Here is a 19,568-nt window from a genome sequence, read left to right as displayed (position 1 = left end):
TCCTGTAGTTTTCTCCTCTCTGTCCTGTAGTTCTCTCCTCTCTGTCCTGTAGTTCTCTCCTCACTGTCCTGTAGTTCTCTCCTCTCTGTCCTGTAGTTCTCTCCTCTCTGTCCTGTAGTTCTCTCCTCTCTGTCCTGTAGTTCTCTCCTCTCTGTCCTGTAGTTCTCTCCTCTCTGTCCTGTAGTTCTCTCCTCTCTGTCCTGTAGTTCTCTCCTCTCTGTCCTGTAGTTCTCTCCTCTCTGTCCTGTAGTTCTCTCCTCTCTGTCCTGTAGTTCTCTCCTCTCTGTCCTGTAGTTCTCTCCTCTCTGTCCTGTAGATGGAGACAGAGCTCCATGACTGATCTAGTCTTCCTCTCTCCGTCTCCTCCTCCTCCTCAGTGTGTGACACTGCATTCCTGGGGCTAAGTACACACACACTCTCTCTCACACACACACACACACACACACACACACAGTGATGTGAGGAAGAGCTCAACACTACTCTCATGCCCCGCCCTTCTTATCCTGCCCTCCCATTGGCTGAAACCAGTTTTCCATCCATGTCAAATGTGTTTCAGATCATGTTTGACCCAGATTCTCTTCCCTTGTTTCTGTCTGACCGACTGACACACTACACACACACACACACTACACACACACACACACACACACACACACACACACACTACACACACACACACACTACACACACACACACTACACACACAAACACACACACACACACACACTGTTTTCCACATGTGGTTATGAGATTTGTAGGGCGACAGTTAGCCTAGTGGTTAGAGCGTTGGACTAGTAAACGAAAGGTTGCAAAAACGAATCCCAGAGCTGACAAGGTACAAATCTGTCGTTCTGCCCCTGAACAGGCAGTTAACCCACTGTTCCCCGGTAGGCCGTCATTGAAAATAATAATTTGTTCTTAACTGACTTGCCTACTTAAATCAAGGTACAAAAAAATAGGTGTGTGTGTGTTAGTAGCTGAAGCTGTGAACATGACTGTATGTGTGAGGAGTCACACACACCTCAGCAGTATATCTGTGTTGGGGGAGCTCCTCTTTCCCCAGACCATGTGCTCTGACCGTACCTCATTCCAGAGAGCCAACTCCCTCCTCCCCTCTGCCACACCCACAGCAGCTCCCCCCCAATCAGATTGTGTGTAAAAGCCTTCTGTTTCCTTATAAGGGCTGTTCCTGCAGAGAGGAAGGGAAGGGACATCTGAATCAGAGGAGAGGATGAGAGAGACGGATTGAATGAATAAGACTGGAAACGACTGCAGGGATGCATAGTCTGGCACACTGACTACACACTGACTACCACAATGAATAAGACTGGAAACGACTGCAGGGATGCATAGTCTGACAGACTGACTACACACACACTGACTACCACAATGAATTAGACTGGAAACGACTGCAGGGATGCATAGTCTGACACACTGACTACACACTGACTACACACTGACTACCACAATGAATTAGACTGGAAACGACTGCAGGGATACATAGTCTGATACACTGACTACACACTGACTACACACTGACTACCACAATGAATTAGACTGGAAACGACTGCAGGGATGCATAGTCTGACACACTGACTACACACACACTGACTACCACAATGAATTAGACTGGAAACGACTGCAGGGATGCATAGTCTGATACACTGACTACACACTGACTACCACAATGAATTAGACTGGAAATGACTGCAGGGATGCATAGTCTGACACACTGACTACACACACTGACTACACACTGACTACACACTGACTACCACAATGAATTAGACTGGAAACGACTGCAGGGATGCATAGTCTGACACACTGACTACACACACTGACTACCACAATAAATTAGACTGGAAACGACTGCAGGGATACATAGTCTGACACACTGACTACACACTGACTACCACAATGAATTAGACTGGAAATGACTGCAGGGATGCATAGTCTGACACACTGACTACACACACACTGACTACCACAATGAATAAGACTGGAAACGACTGCAGGGATGCATAGTCTGACACACTGACTACACACACTGACTACCACAATAAATTAGACTGGAAACGACTGCAGGGATACATAGTCTGACACACTGACTACACACTGACTACCACAATGAATTAGACTGGAAATGACTGCATGGATGCATAGTCTGACACACTGACTACACACACACTGACTACACACTGACTACCACAATGAATTAGACTGGAAATGACTGCAGGGATACATAGTCTGACACACTGACTACACACACACTGACTACACACACTGGCTACACACTGACTACCACAATGAATTAGACTGGAAATGACTGCAGGGATACATAGTCTGACACACTGACTACACACACACTGACTACCACAATAAATTAGACTGGAAACGACTGCAGGGATACATAGTCTGACACACTGACTACACACTGACTACCACAATGAATTAGACTGGAAATGACTGCATGGATGCATAGTCTGACACACTGACTACACACTGACTACACACACACTGACTACCACAATGAATAAGACTGGAAACGACTGCAGGGATGCATAGTCTGACACACTGACTACACACACTGACTACACACACACTGACTACCACAATAAATTAGACTGGAAACGACTGCAGGGATACATAGTCTGACACACTGACTACACACTGACTACCACAATGAATTAGACTGGAAATGACTGCAGGGATACATAGTCTGACACACTGACTACACACTGACTACACACACACTGACTACACACTGACTACCACAATGAATTAGACTGGAAACGACTGCAGGGATGCATAGTCTGACACACTGACTACACACACACTGACTACCACAATGAATAAGACTGGAAACGACTGCAGGGATGCATAGTCTGACACACTGACTACACACACTGACTACACACACTGACTACCACAATAAATTAGACTGGAAACGACTGCAGGGATACATAGTCTGATACACTGACTACACACACACTGACTACACACTGACTACCACAATGAATTAGACTGGAAACGACTGCAGGGATGCATAGTCTGACACACTGACTACACACACACTGACTACCACAATGAATTAGACTGGAAACGACTGCAGGGATGCATAGTCTGATACACTGACTACACACTGACTACCACAATGAATTAGACTGGAAACGACTGCAGGGATGCATAGTCTGACACACTGACTACACACACTGACTACACACTGACTACCACAATGAATTAGACTGGAAACGACTGCAGGGATGCATAGTCTGACACACTGACTACACACACTGACTACCACAATAAATTAGACTGGAAACGACTGCAGGGATACATAGTCTGACACACTGACTACACACTGACTACCACAATGAATTAGACTGGAAATGACTGCATGGATGCATAGTCTGACACACTGACTACACACTGACTACACACACACTGACTACCACAATGAATAAGACTGGAAACGACTGCAGGGATGCATAGTCTGACACACTGACTACACACACTGACTACACACAGTGACTACCACAATAAATTAGACTGGAAACGACTGCAGGGATACATAGTCTGACACACTGACTACACAGTGACTACCACAATGAATTAGACTGGAAATGACTGCATGGATGCATAGTCTGACACACTGACTACACACACACTGACTACACACTGACTACCACAATGAATTAGACTGGAAACGACTGCAGGGATACATAGTCTGACACACTGACTACACACACACTGACTACACACTGACTACCACAATGAATTAGACTGGAAACGACTGCAGGGATACATAGTCTGACACACTGACTACACACTGACTACCACCATGAATTAGACTGGAAACGAATGCAGGGATACATAGTCTGACACACTGACTACACACACTGACTACCACAATGAATTAGACTGGAAACGACTGCAGGGATACATAGTCTGACACACTGACTACACACTGACTACACACACACTGACTACACACACTGACTACCACAATGAATTAGACTGGAAACGACTGCAGGGATACATAGTCTGACACACTGACTACACACTGACTACACACACACTGACTACACACTGACTACCACAATGAATTAGACTGGAAACGACTGCAGGGATACATAGTCTGACACACTGACTACACACACACTGACTACCACAATGAATTAGACTGGAAACGACTGCAGGGATACATAGTCTGACACACTGAATACACACACACTGACTACACACACTCTCTCATATACACACACTGACTACACACACTCTCTCATATACACACACTGACTACACACACTCTCTCATATACACACACTGACTACACACACTAAATATACACACACTGACTACACACACTCTCTCATACACACACTGACTACACACACTCTCATACACACACTGACTACACACACTCTCTCATATACACACACTGACTACACACACTAAATATACACACACTGACTACACACACTCATACACACACTGAATATATACACACACTGACTACACACACTGAATGTATACACACTGACTACACACACTGAATGTATACACACTGACTACATACACTGAATATATGCACACTGACTACACACACTGAATATATACACACTGACTACACACACACTGAATACACACACTGAATATACACACACTCTGAATACACACGCTCTCTCATATATACACTCTCTCATGTACACATACTGAATACACACACTCTGAATACACACGCTCTCTCATATACACACTCTCTCATGTACACACACTGAATACACACACACTGACTACACACGCTCTCTCATATACACACTCTGAATACACACACACTGACTACACACTCTGAATACACACACACTCATGCCCATCCTCTGGCTGTTGCCACAAGGGTGTGATATTTCACTGTCTTTATTCATCCACTCCTTCCCTCTCCTCTCTCCCTCCCTATTGTCTGGGTTAGCTAATGCTAACCCACTGCTCTGCAATCATGGAGACAGGCGCTATAGCTAACTGGCTAATGCTAACCCACTGCTCTGCAATCATGGAGACAGGCGCTATAGCTAACTGGCTAATGCTAACCCACTGCTCTGCTATCATGGAGACAGGCTCTATAGCTAACTGGCTAATGCTAACCCACTGCTCTACTAAGGCTATCATGGAGACAGGCTCTATAGCTAACTGGCTAATGCTAACCCACTGCTCTGCAATCATGGAGACAGGCGCTATAGCTAACTGGCTAATGCTAACCCACTGCTCTGCAATCATGGAGACCGGCTCTATAGCTAACTGGCTAATGCTAACCCACTGCTCTACTAAGGCTATCATGGAGACCGGCTCTATAGCTAACTGGCTAATGCTAACTCACTGCTCTACTAAGGCCATCATGGAGACAGGCTCTATAGCTAACTGGCTAATGCTAACCCACTGCTCTACTAAGGCTATCATGGAGACCGGCTCTATAGCTAACTGGCTAATGCTAACCCACTGCTCTACTAAGGCTATCATGGAGACCGGCTCTATAGCTAACAGGCTAATGCTAACCCACTGCTCTACTAAGGCTATCATGGAGACCGGCTCTATAGCTAACTGGCTAATGCTAACCCACTGCTCTACTAAGGCCATCATGGAGACAGGCTCTATAGCTAACTGGCTAATGCTAACCCACTGCTCTACTAAGGCTATCATGGAGACCGGCTCTATAGCTAACTGGCTAATGCTAACCCACTGCTCTACTAAGGCCATCATGGAGACAGGCTCTATAGCTAACTGGCTAATGCTAACCCACTGCTCTACTAAGGCTATCATGGAGACAGGCTCTATAGCTAACTGGCTAATGCTAACCCACTGCTCTACTAAGGCTATCATGGAGACCGGCTCTATAGCTAACAGGCTAATGCTAACCCACTGCTCTACTAAGGCTATCATGGAGACCGGCTCTATAGCTAACTGGCTAATGCTAACCCACTGCTCTACTAAGGCCATCATGGAGACAGGCTCTATAGCTAACTGGCTAATGCTAACTCACTGCTCTACTAAGGCTATCATGGAGACCGGCTCTATAGCTAACAGGCTAATGCTAACCCACTGCTCTACTAAGGCTATCATGGAGACCGGCTCTATAGCTAACTGGCTAATGCTAACCCACTGCTCTACTAAGGCCATCATGGAGACAGGCTCTATAGCTAACTGGCTAATGCTAACCCACTGCTCTACTAAGGCTATCATGGAGACCGGCTCTATAGCTAACTGGCTAATGCTAACCCACTGCTCTACTAAGGCTATCATGGAGACCGGCTCTATAGCTAACAGGCTAATGCTAACCCACTGCTCTACTAAGGCTATCATGGAGACCGGCTCTATAGCTAACTGGCTAATGCTAACCCACTGCTCTACTAAGGCCATCATGGAGACAGGCTCTATAGCTAACTGGCTAATGCTAACCCACTGCTCTACTAAGGCTATCATGGAGACCGGCTCTATAGCTAACTGGCTAATGCTAACCCACTGCTCTACTAAGGCCATCATGGAGACTGGCTCTATAGCTAACTGGCTAATGCTAACCCACTGCTCTACTAAGGCTATCATGGAGACTGGCTCTATAGCTAACTGGCTAATGCTAACCCACTGCTCTACTAAGGCCATCATGGAGACTGGCTCTATAGCTAACTGGCTAATGCTAACCCACTGCTCTACTAAGGCTATCATGGAGACAGGCTCTATAGCTAACTGGCTAATGCTAACCCACTGCTCTACTAAGGCCATCATGGAGACAGGCTCTATAGCTAACTGGCTAATGCTAACCCACTGCTCTACTAAGGCTATCATGGAGACAGGCTCTATAGCTAACTGGCTAATGCTAACTCACTGCTCTACTAAGGCTATCATGGAGACAGGCTCTATAGCTAACTGGCTAATGCTAACCCACTGCTCTACTAAGGCTATCATGGAGACCGGCTCTATAGCTAACTGGCTAATGCTAACTCACTGCTCTACTAAGGCCATCATGGAGACAGGCTCTATAGCTAACTGGCTAATGCTAACCCACTGCTCTACTAAGGCTATCATGGAGACCGGCTCTATAGCTAATGCTAACTCACTGCTCTACTAAGGCCATCATGGAGACAGGCTCTATAGCTAACTGGCTAATGCTAACTCACTGCTCTACTAAGGCTATCATGGAGACAGGCTCTATAGCTAACTGGCTAATGCTAACCCACTGCTCTACTAAGGCTATCATGGAGACCGGCTCTATAGCTAACTGGCTAATGCTAACCCACTGCTCTACTAAGGCCATCATGGAGACAGGCTCTATAGCTAACAGGCTAATGCTAACTCACTGCTCTACTAAGGCCATCATGGAGACCGGCTCTATAGCTAACTGGCTAATGCTAACTCACTGCTCTACTAAGGCTATCATGGAGACAGGCTCTATAGCTAACTGGCTAATGCTAACCCACTGCTCTACTAAGGCCATCATGGAGACAGGCTCTATAGCTAACTGGCTAATGCTAACCCACTGCTCTACTAAGGCTATCATGGAGACAGGCTCTATAGCTAACTGGCTAATGCTAACCCACTGCTCTACTAAGGCCATCATGGAGACAGGCTCTATAGCTAACTGGCTAATGCTAACTCACTGCTCTACTAAGGCCATCATGGAGACAGGCTCTATAGCTAACTGGCTAATGCTAACTCACTGCTCTACTAAGGCTATCATGGAGACAGGCTCTATAGCTAACTGGCTAATGCTAACCCACTGCTCTACTAAGGCTATCATGGAGACAGGCTCTATAGCTAATGCTAACTCACTGCTCTACTAAGGCCATCATGGAGACAGGCTCTATAGCTAACTGGCTAATGCTAACCCACTGCTCTACTAAGGCCATCATGGAGACAGGCTCTATAGCTAACTGGCTAATGCTAACTCACTGCTCTACTAAGGCCATCATGGAGACAGGCTCTATAGCTAACTGGCTAATGCTAACTCACTGCTCTACTAAGGCCATCATGGAGACAGGCTCTATAGCTAACTGGCTAATGCTAACCCACTGCTCTACTAAGGCTATCATGGAGACCGGCTCTATAGCTAACTGGCTAATGCTAACCCACTGCTCTGCTATCATGGAGACAGGCTCTATAGCTAACTGGCTAATGCTAACCCACTGCTCTGCTATCATGGAGACAGGCTCTATAGCTAACTGGCTAATGCTAACCCACTGCTCTACTAAGGCCATCATGGAGACGGGCTCTATAGCTAATGCTAACCCACTGCTCTACTAAGGCTATCATGGAGACAGGCTCTATAGCTAACTGGCTAATGCTAACCCACTGCTCTACTAAGGCCATCATGGAGACAGGCTCTATAGCTAACTGGCTAATGCTAACCCACTGCTCTACTAAGGCTATTTTTACATTTTTATTTTACTTTTATTTAACTAGGCAAGGCAGTTAAGAACAATTTCTTATTTACAATGGCGGCCTGGGAAAAGGCTTCCTGCGGGAACGGGGGCTCGGATTTAAAAAATAAATATGTAAAGGACATTTATTTTACTAGGCAAGTCAGTTAAGAACAAATTCTTATTTTCAATGACAGCCTTGGAACAGTGGGTTAACTGCCTGTTCAGGGGCAGAACGACAGATTTTGTACCTTGTCAGCTCTGGGATTTGAACTTGCAACCTTCCGGTTACTAGTCCAATGCTCTAACCACTAAGCTACCCTGCCGCCCCAGACATAACACAACACTACAAAAAGAGGCAAGGGTGCTGTGGGATTATTTAATATACTCTTTGAAGAGGTAGGGTTTCAGACGTTTTGTTAAGATAGACAGGGACTCTGCTGTCCTAGCATCAGGGGGAAGATGGACAGGGACTCTGCTGTCCTAGCATCAGGGGGAAGATGGACAGGGACTCTGCTGTCCTAGCATCAGGGGGAAGCTGGTTCCACCATTGGGGTAACAGGACAGAGAAGAGCTTGGACTGGGCTGAGCGGGAGCTGCCTCCTGTAGGGGTGGGAGGACAGAGAAGAGCTTGGACTGGGCTGAGCGGGAGCTGCCTCCGGTAGGGGTGGGAGGACAGAGAAGAGCTTGGACTGGGCTGAGTTGGAGCCTGAAGGAGGGAGGGCCAAGAGACCAGAGGTGGCAGAACGGGGTGCTCAGGTTGGGGTGTAGAGATGGAGCCTGAAGGAGGGAGGGTCAAGAGACCAGAGGTGGCAGAACGGGGTGTAGAGGTGGAGCCTGAAGGAGGGAGGGTCAGATCCCCATGCTGCTTTGTAGTGAAGCACCATGGTGTTGTAGTGGATGTGAACTTCGACTGGAAGCCTGTGGCATTGTGGGTAAATTGCAGGGGTTTGATGACAAAGCGAGGACTTGGACTGAAAGCCTGTGGCATTGTGGGTAAATTACAGGTGTTTGATGACAAAGCAGGGACTTGGACTGAAAGCCTGTGGCATTGTGGGTAAATTACAGGTGTTTGATGACAAAGCAGGGACTTGGATTGAAAGCCTGTGGCATTGTGGGTAAATTACAGGAGTTTGATGACAAAGCGGGGACTTGGACTGGAAGCCTGTGGCATTGTGGGTAAATTGCAGGGGTTTGATGACAAAGCGGGAAGAGCAGCCAACAGTGAGTTGAGATGTCACCTGGGACGCTAACGCTGGTTGTTGCTGAAGCTGTCGTTTGCCACAGTCATCACTATTAATTAGGAAATAGTAAATAGTAAATATGAATGTCATGACATCACTACTTAGTTTGGGGTTGTCAGGCAACCAGTCGTTTAAAGGATCGTGGGATTACTGCCTGTCGAATAATATTTGTATTTGTCACGTGCTCATTACAACCGGACTGTACACTGAAATGCTTACTTTACAAGCCGTCTACCCACAATGCAACAGTGACGAGGCGACTCCGGGATGCTGGACTTTCTAGGCAGAGTTGCAAAGAAAAAGCCATATCTCAGACTGGCCAATAAAAAGAGAAAGATTAAGATGGGCAAAAGACCACAGACACTGGACAGAGGAACTCTGCCTTAGAAGGTCAGCATCCAGGAGTCGCCTCTTCACTGTTGACGTTGAGACTGGACAGAGGAACTCTGCCTTAGAAGGTCAGCATCCAGGAGTCACCTCTTCACTGTTGACGTTGAGACTGGACAGAGGAACTCCGCCTTAGAAGGTCAGCATCCAGGAGTCGCCTCTTCACTGTTGATGTTGACACTGGACAGAGGAACTCTGCCTTAGAAGGTCAGCATCCAGGAGTCGCCTCTTCACTGTTGACGTTGAGACTGGACAGAGGAACTCCGCCTTAGAAGGTCAGCATCCAGGAGTCGCCTCTTCACTGTTGATGTTGAGACTGGACAGAGGAACTCCGCCTTAGAAGGTCAGCATCCAGGAGTCGCCTCTTCACTGTTGATGTTGACACTGGACAGAGGAACTCTGCCTTAGAAGGTCAGCATCCAGGAGTCGCCTCTTCACTGTTGATGTTGAGACTGGACAGAGGAACTCTGCCTTAGAAGGTCAGCATCCAGGAGTCGCCTCTTCACTGTTGATGTTGAGACTGGACAGAGGAACACACTACCCTGCTTTTCTTCTGGGGGTCCTGTAACATTAAGGAAGTTCTATACAATAAAAAATATGACATTTCATTACGTAACACTTTTGAACAGCGAGGAACATGAACCTCTCGACCTGCTTCACTTACAGCCCCGTCGATGTAAATGAGGGGGGCGTGTTCAGACCTCCATTTTCTGTAGTCCACGATTTAGCTCATTAGTCTTGCTGACGTTGAGGGAGAGGTTGTTGTTCCTGGCACCACACTTGCCAGGTCTTTGACCTCCTTCCTATTGGCTGTCTTCATCGTTGACGGTGATCAGGCCTACCATTTCGTTGTGTGGTCGGCAAACTTAATGATGGTGCTTGGTCACGTAGTCGTGGGTGAGCAGGGGAGTACAGGAGGGGACAAAGCCTAGTGTGGAACGCTGAGCTGTCGTCAATGGACAGCATTCACACGTAGGTGTTCCTTTTGCCGGATTTCTTTTAAGCGTCTGGATCCAGAATGCAGCTTTGGGCCTCCCGGTTCATCGCAGTGAGACTCTGGGTTCGAGCCCAGGCTCTGTAGCAGCCGGCCGCGACCGGGAGGTCCATGGGGCGATGCACAATTGGCCTCGTCCAGGTTAGGGAGGGTTTGGCCGGTAGGGATATCCTTGTCTCATCGCACATTAGCGTCTCCTGTGGCGGGCCGGGCGCAGTGCACGCTAACCAAGGTTGCACGGTGTTTCCTCCGACACATTAGTGCGGCTGGCTTCCGGGTTGGATGCGCGCTGTGTTAAGAAGCAGTGCGGCTTCGTTGGGTTGTGTTTCGGAGGACGCAAGGCTTTCGACCTTCGTCTCTCTCGAGTCCGTACGGGAGTTGTAGCGATGAGACAAGATAGTAGCTACTAAAACAATTGGATACCACGAAATTGGGGACCACGAAAACTGAGCCGTTTAGCTGAGTGCGGACGTTGCCTGTAATCCATGGTTTCTGGTTGGGATATGTACGTACGGTCACTGTGGGGACGACGACATCGATGCACTTCTTCTTAATGAAACTGAGTGTGTGTCCCCCAGATGTCCTTCAGCATGTTGAGCCGGTGGAGATGCTGTTACTAGGCAACCACGCAGTCAGGGACAGATCACACTTCTGCTGCTGCAGTCTCTCTCTCTCTCTCTCTCTGTCTGTCTCTCTCTCACTCTCTCACACACACACACACACACACACACACACACACACACACACACACACACACACACACACCCAGTCACTCCCAGAGCCAAATGCTGCTGTCTCTCTCTGTCTCTCTCTCTCTGTCTCTCTCTCTCTTACCCCCAGTCACTCCCAGAGCCACAGCTAACCAGTGTTTGAGGCAGCCTCTGCAGTGGTAGTGGCAGTAGCTAAATGCTGCTGTCTGTTGCAGTGTTTGAGGCAGCCTCTGCAGTGGTAGTGGCAGTAGCTAAATGCTGCTGTCTGTTGCAGTGTTTGAGGCAGCCTCTGCAGTGGTAGTGGCAGTAGCTAAATGCTGCTGTCTGTTGCAGTGGCTCGGGAACACTTGGTTTAGGACAACTCCCTTTTTAAGATATTCTACTGGTTCTACTTTGCAACCCAGCCGTGCACTAGTTAGGAAGAGATTTCCTCCGCCTCCCCTCCCCTTGCCACTCCCCTCTTCTCCCTTCACCTCACCCCTCCTTTCCTCTCCCCTCCCCTTGCCACTCCCCTCTTCTCCCTTCACCTCACCCCTCCTTTCCTCTCCCCTCCCCTTGCCACTCCCCTCTTCTCCCTTCACCTCACCCCTCCTTTCCTCTCCCCTCCCCTCTCCTCCTCCTCTCCCCTCGTTTCCATTATTTCTACAGTCTCAAGTCTCACTATTGTGTCCTGGATGTTGGATGTTGTAACCTGTGTTTTGATTGAGGCGAGGGGAGGAGAACATGTGACCATCTCTGACATTATTAATTTAGGGGGGTAACCTAAACCTTGGATGCTACATTACTGTTTATACCGAATCTCTCCTCCCCTCCGCTCCCCTCTCCCCCTCTCTCCAGGAGAGCTGCAGGAAGTGCCGTGTCCAGTGGAAGGAGCATGCTGGGAAGTCATGTGACCAGGTCATGGAACGAGATGAGATACGCATGAGGGTGGCCTTGTAAGTTACTGACCAGAGAGAGCAAGGACCCCTCTCTCTCTCTCTCTCTATCTCTCCCTCATATGTTAATATGGTCCATGCAGGTGGCCTTGTAAGTGCCTGACCAGAGAGAGAGGGGTCCTCACCATCTCTCCCTCATATGTTAATATGGTCCATGCAGGTGGCCTTGTAAGTGCCTGACCAGAGAGAGGGGTCCTCACCATCTCCTTCATACACTGTATACACAAAAGTATGTGGACACCCCTTCAAATTAGTAGATTCGGGCAATTTCCCCGATAAGCCATTTTTATGCCAAAGCGATGAAAGAATCCTAGGATCCGTTCTGAGTGCATCCTGTCATAATGCCAGTAGCTACGGCCCATATTACGCAAGAGACCTACTGTAGTCCCGCCCCCCAGGTCATCTGATATGACTGTAAAGCTGATCTTATTGGCCAACCACGACTGAAACCTACTGTAGTCCCACCCCCCAGGTCATCTGATATGACTGTAAAGCTGATCTTATTGGCCAACCACGACTGAAACCTACTGTAGTCATCTGATATGACTGTAAAGCTGATCTTATTGGCCAACACGACTGAGACCTACTGTAGTCCCACCCCCCAGGTCATCTGATATGACTGTAAAGCTGATCTTATTGGCCAACCACGACTGAAACCTACTGTAGTCATCTGATATGACTGTAAAGCTGATCTTATTGGCCAACACGACTGAAACCTACTGTAGTCATCTGATATGACTGTGAAGCTGATCTTATTGGCCAACACGACTGGTAACCTACTGTAGTCCCACCCCCCAAGTCACCTGATATGACTGTGAAGCTGATCTTCCATTCGACCCGGCTTCCCCCCCCCAGTCTAATGCAAAATATACCACAGGTCGTAAAGATTAAAAACCTTCTTTTTCGGGGGTGGGTGATGTAATCACTGGTGTTGATGTTTTTATGTTGTAATTAAAGCCAGACATTGTCGTGGAGAACATTGCCAATAGGCTACTTGTGTTTGGTAACAATCTAATGGTTCATTTTTAGCTCCACCGGGAAGCTGTCTAGTGAAAACCAAGTGTACAATGACCTTGTTGACTCTCTGGGCTGTGATTGGTCACAGGGGCCGACCTAGTGACATACCAGCTGTGTCGTCTGTACAATGACCTTGTTGACTCTCTGGGCTGTGATTGGTCACAGGGGCCGACCTAGTGACATACCAGCTGTGTCGTCTGTACAATGACCTTGTTGACTCTCTGGGCTGTGATTGGTCACAGGGCCGACCTAGTGACATACCAGTTGTGTCATCTGTACAATGACCTTGTTGACTCTCTGGGCTGTGATTGGTCACAGGGCCGACCTAGTGACATACCAGCTGTGTCGTCTGTACAATGACCTTGTTGACTCTCTGGGCTGTGATTGGTCACAGGGCCGACCTAGTGACATACCAGCTGTGTCGTCTGTACAATGACCTTGTTGACTCTCTGGGCTGTGATTGGTCACAGGGCCGACCTAGTGACATACCAGCTGTGTCGTCTGTACAATGACCTTGTTGACTCTCTGGGCTGTGATTGGTCACAGGGCCGACCTAGTGACATACCATCTGTGTCGTCTGTACAATGACCTTGTTGACTCTCTGGGCTGTGATTGGTCACAGGGCCGACCTAGTGACATACCAGCTGTGTCGTCTGTACAATGACCTTGTTGACTCTCTGGGCTGTGATTGGTCACAGGGCCGACCTAGTGACATACCAGCTGTGTCGTCTGTACAATGACCTTGTTGACTCTCTGGGCTGTGATTGGTCACAGGGCCGACCTAGTGACATACCAGCTGTGTCGTCTGTACAATGACCTTGTTGACTCTCTGGGCTGTGATTGGTCACAGGGCCGACCTAGTGACATACCATCTGTGTCGTCTGTTGACGCCAGGTGTTAGTGCAGGCATGGAGCTAAACCCTGCTCTGTGTCCTGTTCCTCTCACAACAGAGAGGGTACTGGGTAAACAGCTCTGTTTCCCGGATGACTGGGCAGGAAGTTTAGCAGGCGGGTGCTTCCTGTCTCTCCACTCTAACACACACAGTGTTAATACACGCTAACACACACACACTCTAACACACACAGTGTTAATACACTCACTACAAACACACTTACCATACACGTCCAGTACTTCCTGTTGTTGCTGTCCACAGCTCCTCAGACTTCCTGCAGCTGACAGACAGGAAGTAGCCTGCCAGAACCATCAGATCTGACTATTCAGGGTCCCAACTAGGGCCCAATGGTGAGGATCGGATGACAGCAGCTCGGGTCAGGAAGTGTGTGAAATGTGGAACAGGTCTGGTGTTGGACGCTTACTGGGGTCCTAACTAGGGTCCTAACTAGGGTCCTACCTAGGATCCTAACTAGGGTCCTAACTCCTCTCTATCCCCTACAGTGAGGAGCGGATGACAGCAGCTCGGGTCAGGAAGTGTGTGAAGTGTGGAACAGGTCTGGTGAAGTCTGAGGGATGTAACAGGATGTGGTGTCGTTGTGGAAGCTACATGTGTTACCTGTGCCGAGAGCCAATCAGTGGATACAACCACTTCTGTCAGCACGCCCGTTCCCCTGGCGCTCCCTGTAGGCACTGCCGCAAGTGCTCTCTCTGGACAGACCCCACGGTGAGCACACACACACACACACACACACAGGCCCCACGGTGAGCACACACACACACACACACACCCCACGGTGAGCACACACAGATTTTAAAAAACGACACAAAATACCCCATAATGACATCACACTAACCCATAATGACATCACACTACCCCATAATGACACCACACTACCCCATAATGACACCACAATACCCCATAATGACATCACACTACCCCATAATGACACCACAATACCCCATAATGACATCACAATACCCCATAATGACATCACAATACCCCATAATGACACCACAATACCCCATAATGACATCACACTACCCCATAATGACATCACACTACCCCATAATGACACCACAATACCCCATAATGACATCACACTACCCCATAATGACATCACAATACCCCATAATGACATCACACTACCCCATGACATCACAATACCCCGTAATGACATCACAATACCCCATAATGACATCACAATATCCCGTAATGACATCACAATACCCCGTAATGACATCACAATACCCCATAATGACATCACAATACCCCGTAATGACACCACAATACCCCATAATGACATCACACTACCCCATAATGACATCACAATACCCCATAATGACATCACAATACCCCGTAATGACATCACAATACCCCGTAATGACATCACAATACCCCGTAATGACATCACAATACCCCGTAATGACGAAGCAAAAAAACAGTTTTTATACATTTTTGCACATTTATTAAAGATAAAAAACAGATACCTTATTTACACAAGTATTCAGACCTTTTGCTATGAGACTGGAAATTGAGCTCAGGTGCATCCTGTTCCCATTGATCCTCCTTGAGTGGCCCAGCCACAGCCCGGACTTGAACCCGATCGAACATCTCTACAGAGACCTGAACATAGCTGTACAGCTCCTCATCCAACCTGACAGAGCTTGAGAGGATCTGCTGAGAACAATGGGAGAAACTCCCCAAATACAGGTGGTACCAGGTTTATAGCGTCATACCCAAGAAGACTAGAGGCTGTGGTCGCTGCCAAAGGTGTTTCAACAAAGTACTGAGTAAAGGGTCTGAATACTGATGTCAATGTGATATTTCAAATTTTTATTTGTTATACATTTGGAAAAAATTCTTAACCTGTTTTTGGTATGTCATTATGGGGTATTGTGATGTCATTATGGGGTATTGTGATGTCATTATGGGGTATTGTGATGTCATTATGGGGTATTGTGATGTCATTATGGGGTGTTGTGATGTCATTATGGGGTATTGTGATGTCATTATGGGGTATTGTGATGTCATTATGGGGTATTGTGTGTAGAATGAAAACATATTTAATCCGTCGGTGCAAAATACATTTTAAAATCTATATTATTCAATTATTGCACCCACACTGCTCGCACATGCCAACGAGCGTCTGCGTTGTCAAGGGCTAAAATAGAAGTCAGTCAACCAACAAAGAGCTAACACACTAGCCATTGCAAACCAACAAAGAGCTAACGCGCTAGCCATTCCAAACCAACAAAGAGCTAAAGCGCTAGCCATTCCAAACCAACAAAGAGCTAAAGCGCTAGCCATTCCAAACCAACAAAGAGCTAACGCGCTAGCCATTCCAAACCAACAAAGAGCTAACGCGCTAGCCAACCAAGGCGTTCTTGGCCAACAGCTAATTATAATAATAGCAGATGCTTTTATCCAAAGCGACTTAGTCATGCGTTTTGCGTATGGGTGGTTCCCGGGAATCGAACCCACTACCCTGCCGTTGCTAGCACCATGCTCTACCAGCTGAGCTTACAGAGGACCAGCTAATGTGTGTGTGTCTCTCTACAGCAAGATGACGAGCGCATCATTCAGGAGATTCAGAAAGAGGGCGAGAAAGAGCTCAACAAGAAGAACGCAGGTCAGTCTGTTTCTTTATAAATCCGGATGCTGTAATACTGTCCTTCTGGAACTATGGGTAATCTACTAACAGCTATCACCCCGACTATCACCCTGACTAACAGCTATCACCCCGACTATCACCCTGACTAACTGCTATCACCCCGACTATCACCCTGACCAACTGCTATCACCCTGACCAACTGCTATCACCCTGACTATCACCCTGACTAACTGCTATCACCCTGACTAACTGCTATCACCCTGACTAACTGCTATCACCCCGACTATCACCCTGACTAACTGCTATCACCCTGACTAACTGCTATCACCCCGACTATCACCCTGACTAACTGCTATCACCCCGACTATCACCCTGACCAACTGCTATCACCCTGACCAACTGCTATCACCCTGACCAACTGCTATCACCCTGACCAACTGCTATCACCCTGACTAACTGCTATCACCCTGACCAACTGCTATCACCCTGACCAACTGCTATCACCCTGACCAACTGCTATCACCCTGACCAACTGCTATCACCCTGACCAACTGCTATCACCCTGACCAACTGCTATCACCCTGACTATCACCCTGACTATCACCCTGACTAACTGCTATCACCCTGACTAACTGCTATCACCCTGACTAAACAGCTATCACCCGACTCACCCGACTATCACCCTGACCAACTGCTATCACCCTGACCAACTGCTACCCACCCTGACCAACTGCTACCACCCTGACCAACTGCTATCACCCTGACCAACTGCTATCACCCTGACCAACTGCTATCACCCTGACCAACTGCTATCACCCTGACCAACTGCTATCACCCTGACCAACTGCTATCACCCTGACCAACTGCTATCACCCTGACCAACTGCTATCACCCTGACCAACTGCTATCACCCTGACCAACTGCTATCACCCTGACCAACTGCTATCACCCTGACCAACTGCTATCACCCTGACCAACTGCTATCACCCTGACCAACTGCTATCACCCTGACCAACTGCTATCACCCTGACCAACTGCTATCACCCTGACCAACTGCTATCACCCTGACCAACTGCTATCACCCTGACCAACTGCTATCACCCCTGACTATCACCCTGACTAACTGCTATCACCCTGACTAACTACTATCACCCTGACTAACTACTTTCACCCTGACTAACTACTTTCACCCTGACTATCACCCCGACTAACTGCTATCACCCTGCCTAACTACTTTCACCCTGACTATCAGCTATCACCCTGACTAACAGCTATCACCCTGACTAACAGCTATCACCCTGACTAACAGCTATCACCCTGACTAACAGCTATCACCCTGACTAACTTGACATTTCTCTCTCTCTCTCCTCTCTTTCTCCCTCTCAGAGACTTCAGGGAAGAGAGTGGGCCCGCCCCCGGAACCTGTGGTGGTTGCTAAGCGACCTCGAGCAGCCCCCCCTCCGCAGGCGGTGCGAGCGCCCTTGTTGGTCCCTCCTCGTGTCATTCTGCCTCATCGCCAGCCCTTGCCCCCCGCCCCCTACGTGCCCCCACTCCTCCACCTGCCCCCCCTCAACTACCACCCCCCCCTCAACCAGGTCAACAACAACCTGAACAATATAGACGTCAACATGCCCATGCACTATGGACCCCCCCCTCGCTACTACAGACACCTATAACCCTCCTCCTCCTCTACAGACACCTATAACCCCCCTCCTCCTCTACTACAGACACCTATAACCCTCCTCCTCCTCCTCTACTACAGACACCTATAACCCCCCTCCTCCTCTACTACAGACACCTATAACCCCCCTCCTCCTCTACTACAGACACCTATAACCCTCCTCCTCCTCCTCTACTACAGACACCTATAACCCCCCTCCTCCTCTACTACAGACACCTATAAACCCCCCTCCTCCTCTACTACAGACACCTATAACCCCCCTCCTCCTCTACTACAGACACCTATAACCCCCCTCCTCCTCTACTACAGACACCTATAACCCTCCTCCTCTACTACAGACGCCTATAACCCTCCTCCTCCTCTACTACAGACACCTATAACCCCCCTCCTCTACTACAGACACCTATAACCCTCCTCCTCCTCTACTACAGACACCTATAACCCCCCTCCTCCTCTACTACAGACACCTATAACCCCCCTCCTCTACTACAGACACCTATAACCCTCCTCCTCCTCTACAGACACCTATAACCCCCCTCCTCCTCTACTACAGACACCTATAACCCTCCTCCTCCTCTACTACAGACACCTATAACCCCCCTCCTCCTCCTCTACTACAGACACCTATAACCCCCTCCTCCTCCTCTACTACAGACACCTATAACCCCCCCTCCTCCTCCTCCTACAG

General features: G+C 48.2%; 1 protein-coding gene across 1 annotated transcript in view; it reads left to right on the top strand.

The window, feature by feature from the left end:
- rnf216 (ring finger protein 216) overlaps positions 1-18,948 on the top strand; it is a gene marked incomplete at its 5' end in the record, with an annotated part of 33,325 nt that extends 14,377 nt beyond the window's left edge. The window contains 4 exons of the mRNA XM_031820417.1: positions 12,578-12,675; positions 15,089-15,311; positions 17,148-17,217; positions 18,586-18,948. Coding sequence (XP_031676277.1) covers positions 12,578-12,675; positions 15,089-15,311; positions 17,148-17,217; positions 18,586-18,875 — 681 coding nt within the window. The remainder of the gene's footprint in view (positions 1-12,577; positions 12,676-15,088; positions 15,312-17,147; positions 17,218-18,585) is intronic.
- Positions 18,949-19,568: the final 620 nt, after the last annotated feature.

The sequence above is a fragment of the Oncorhynchus kisutch genome, unplaced genomic scaffold (assembly GCF_002021735.2).
Source record: "Oncorhynchus kisutch isolate 150728-3 unplaced genomic scaffold, Okis_V2 scaffold3378, whole genome shotgun sequence".
Classification (NCBI taxonomy): domain Eukaryota; kingdom Metazoa; phylum Chordata; class Actinopteri; order Salmoniformes; family Salmonidae; genus Oncorhynchus; species Oncorhynchus kisutch.
The sequence above is the reverse complement of the archived record's forward strand: the minus strand, read 5'-3'. Positions and strand labels throughout refer to the sequence as shown.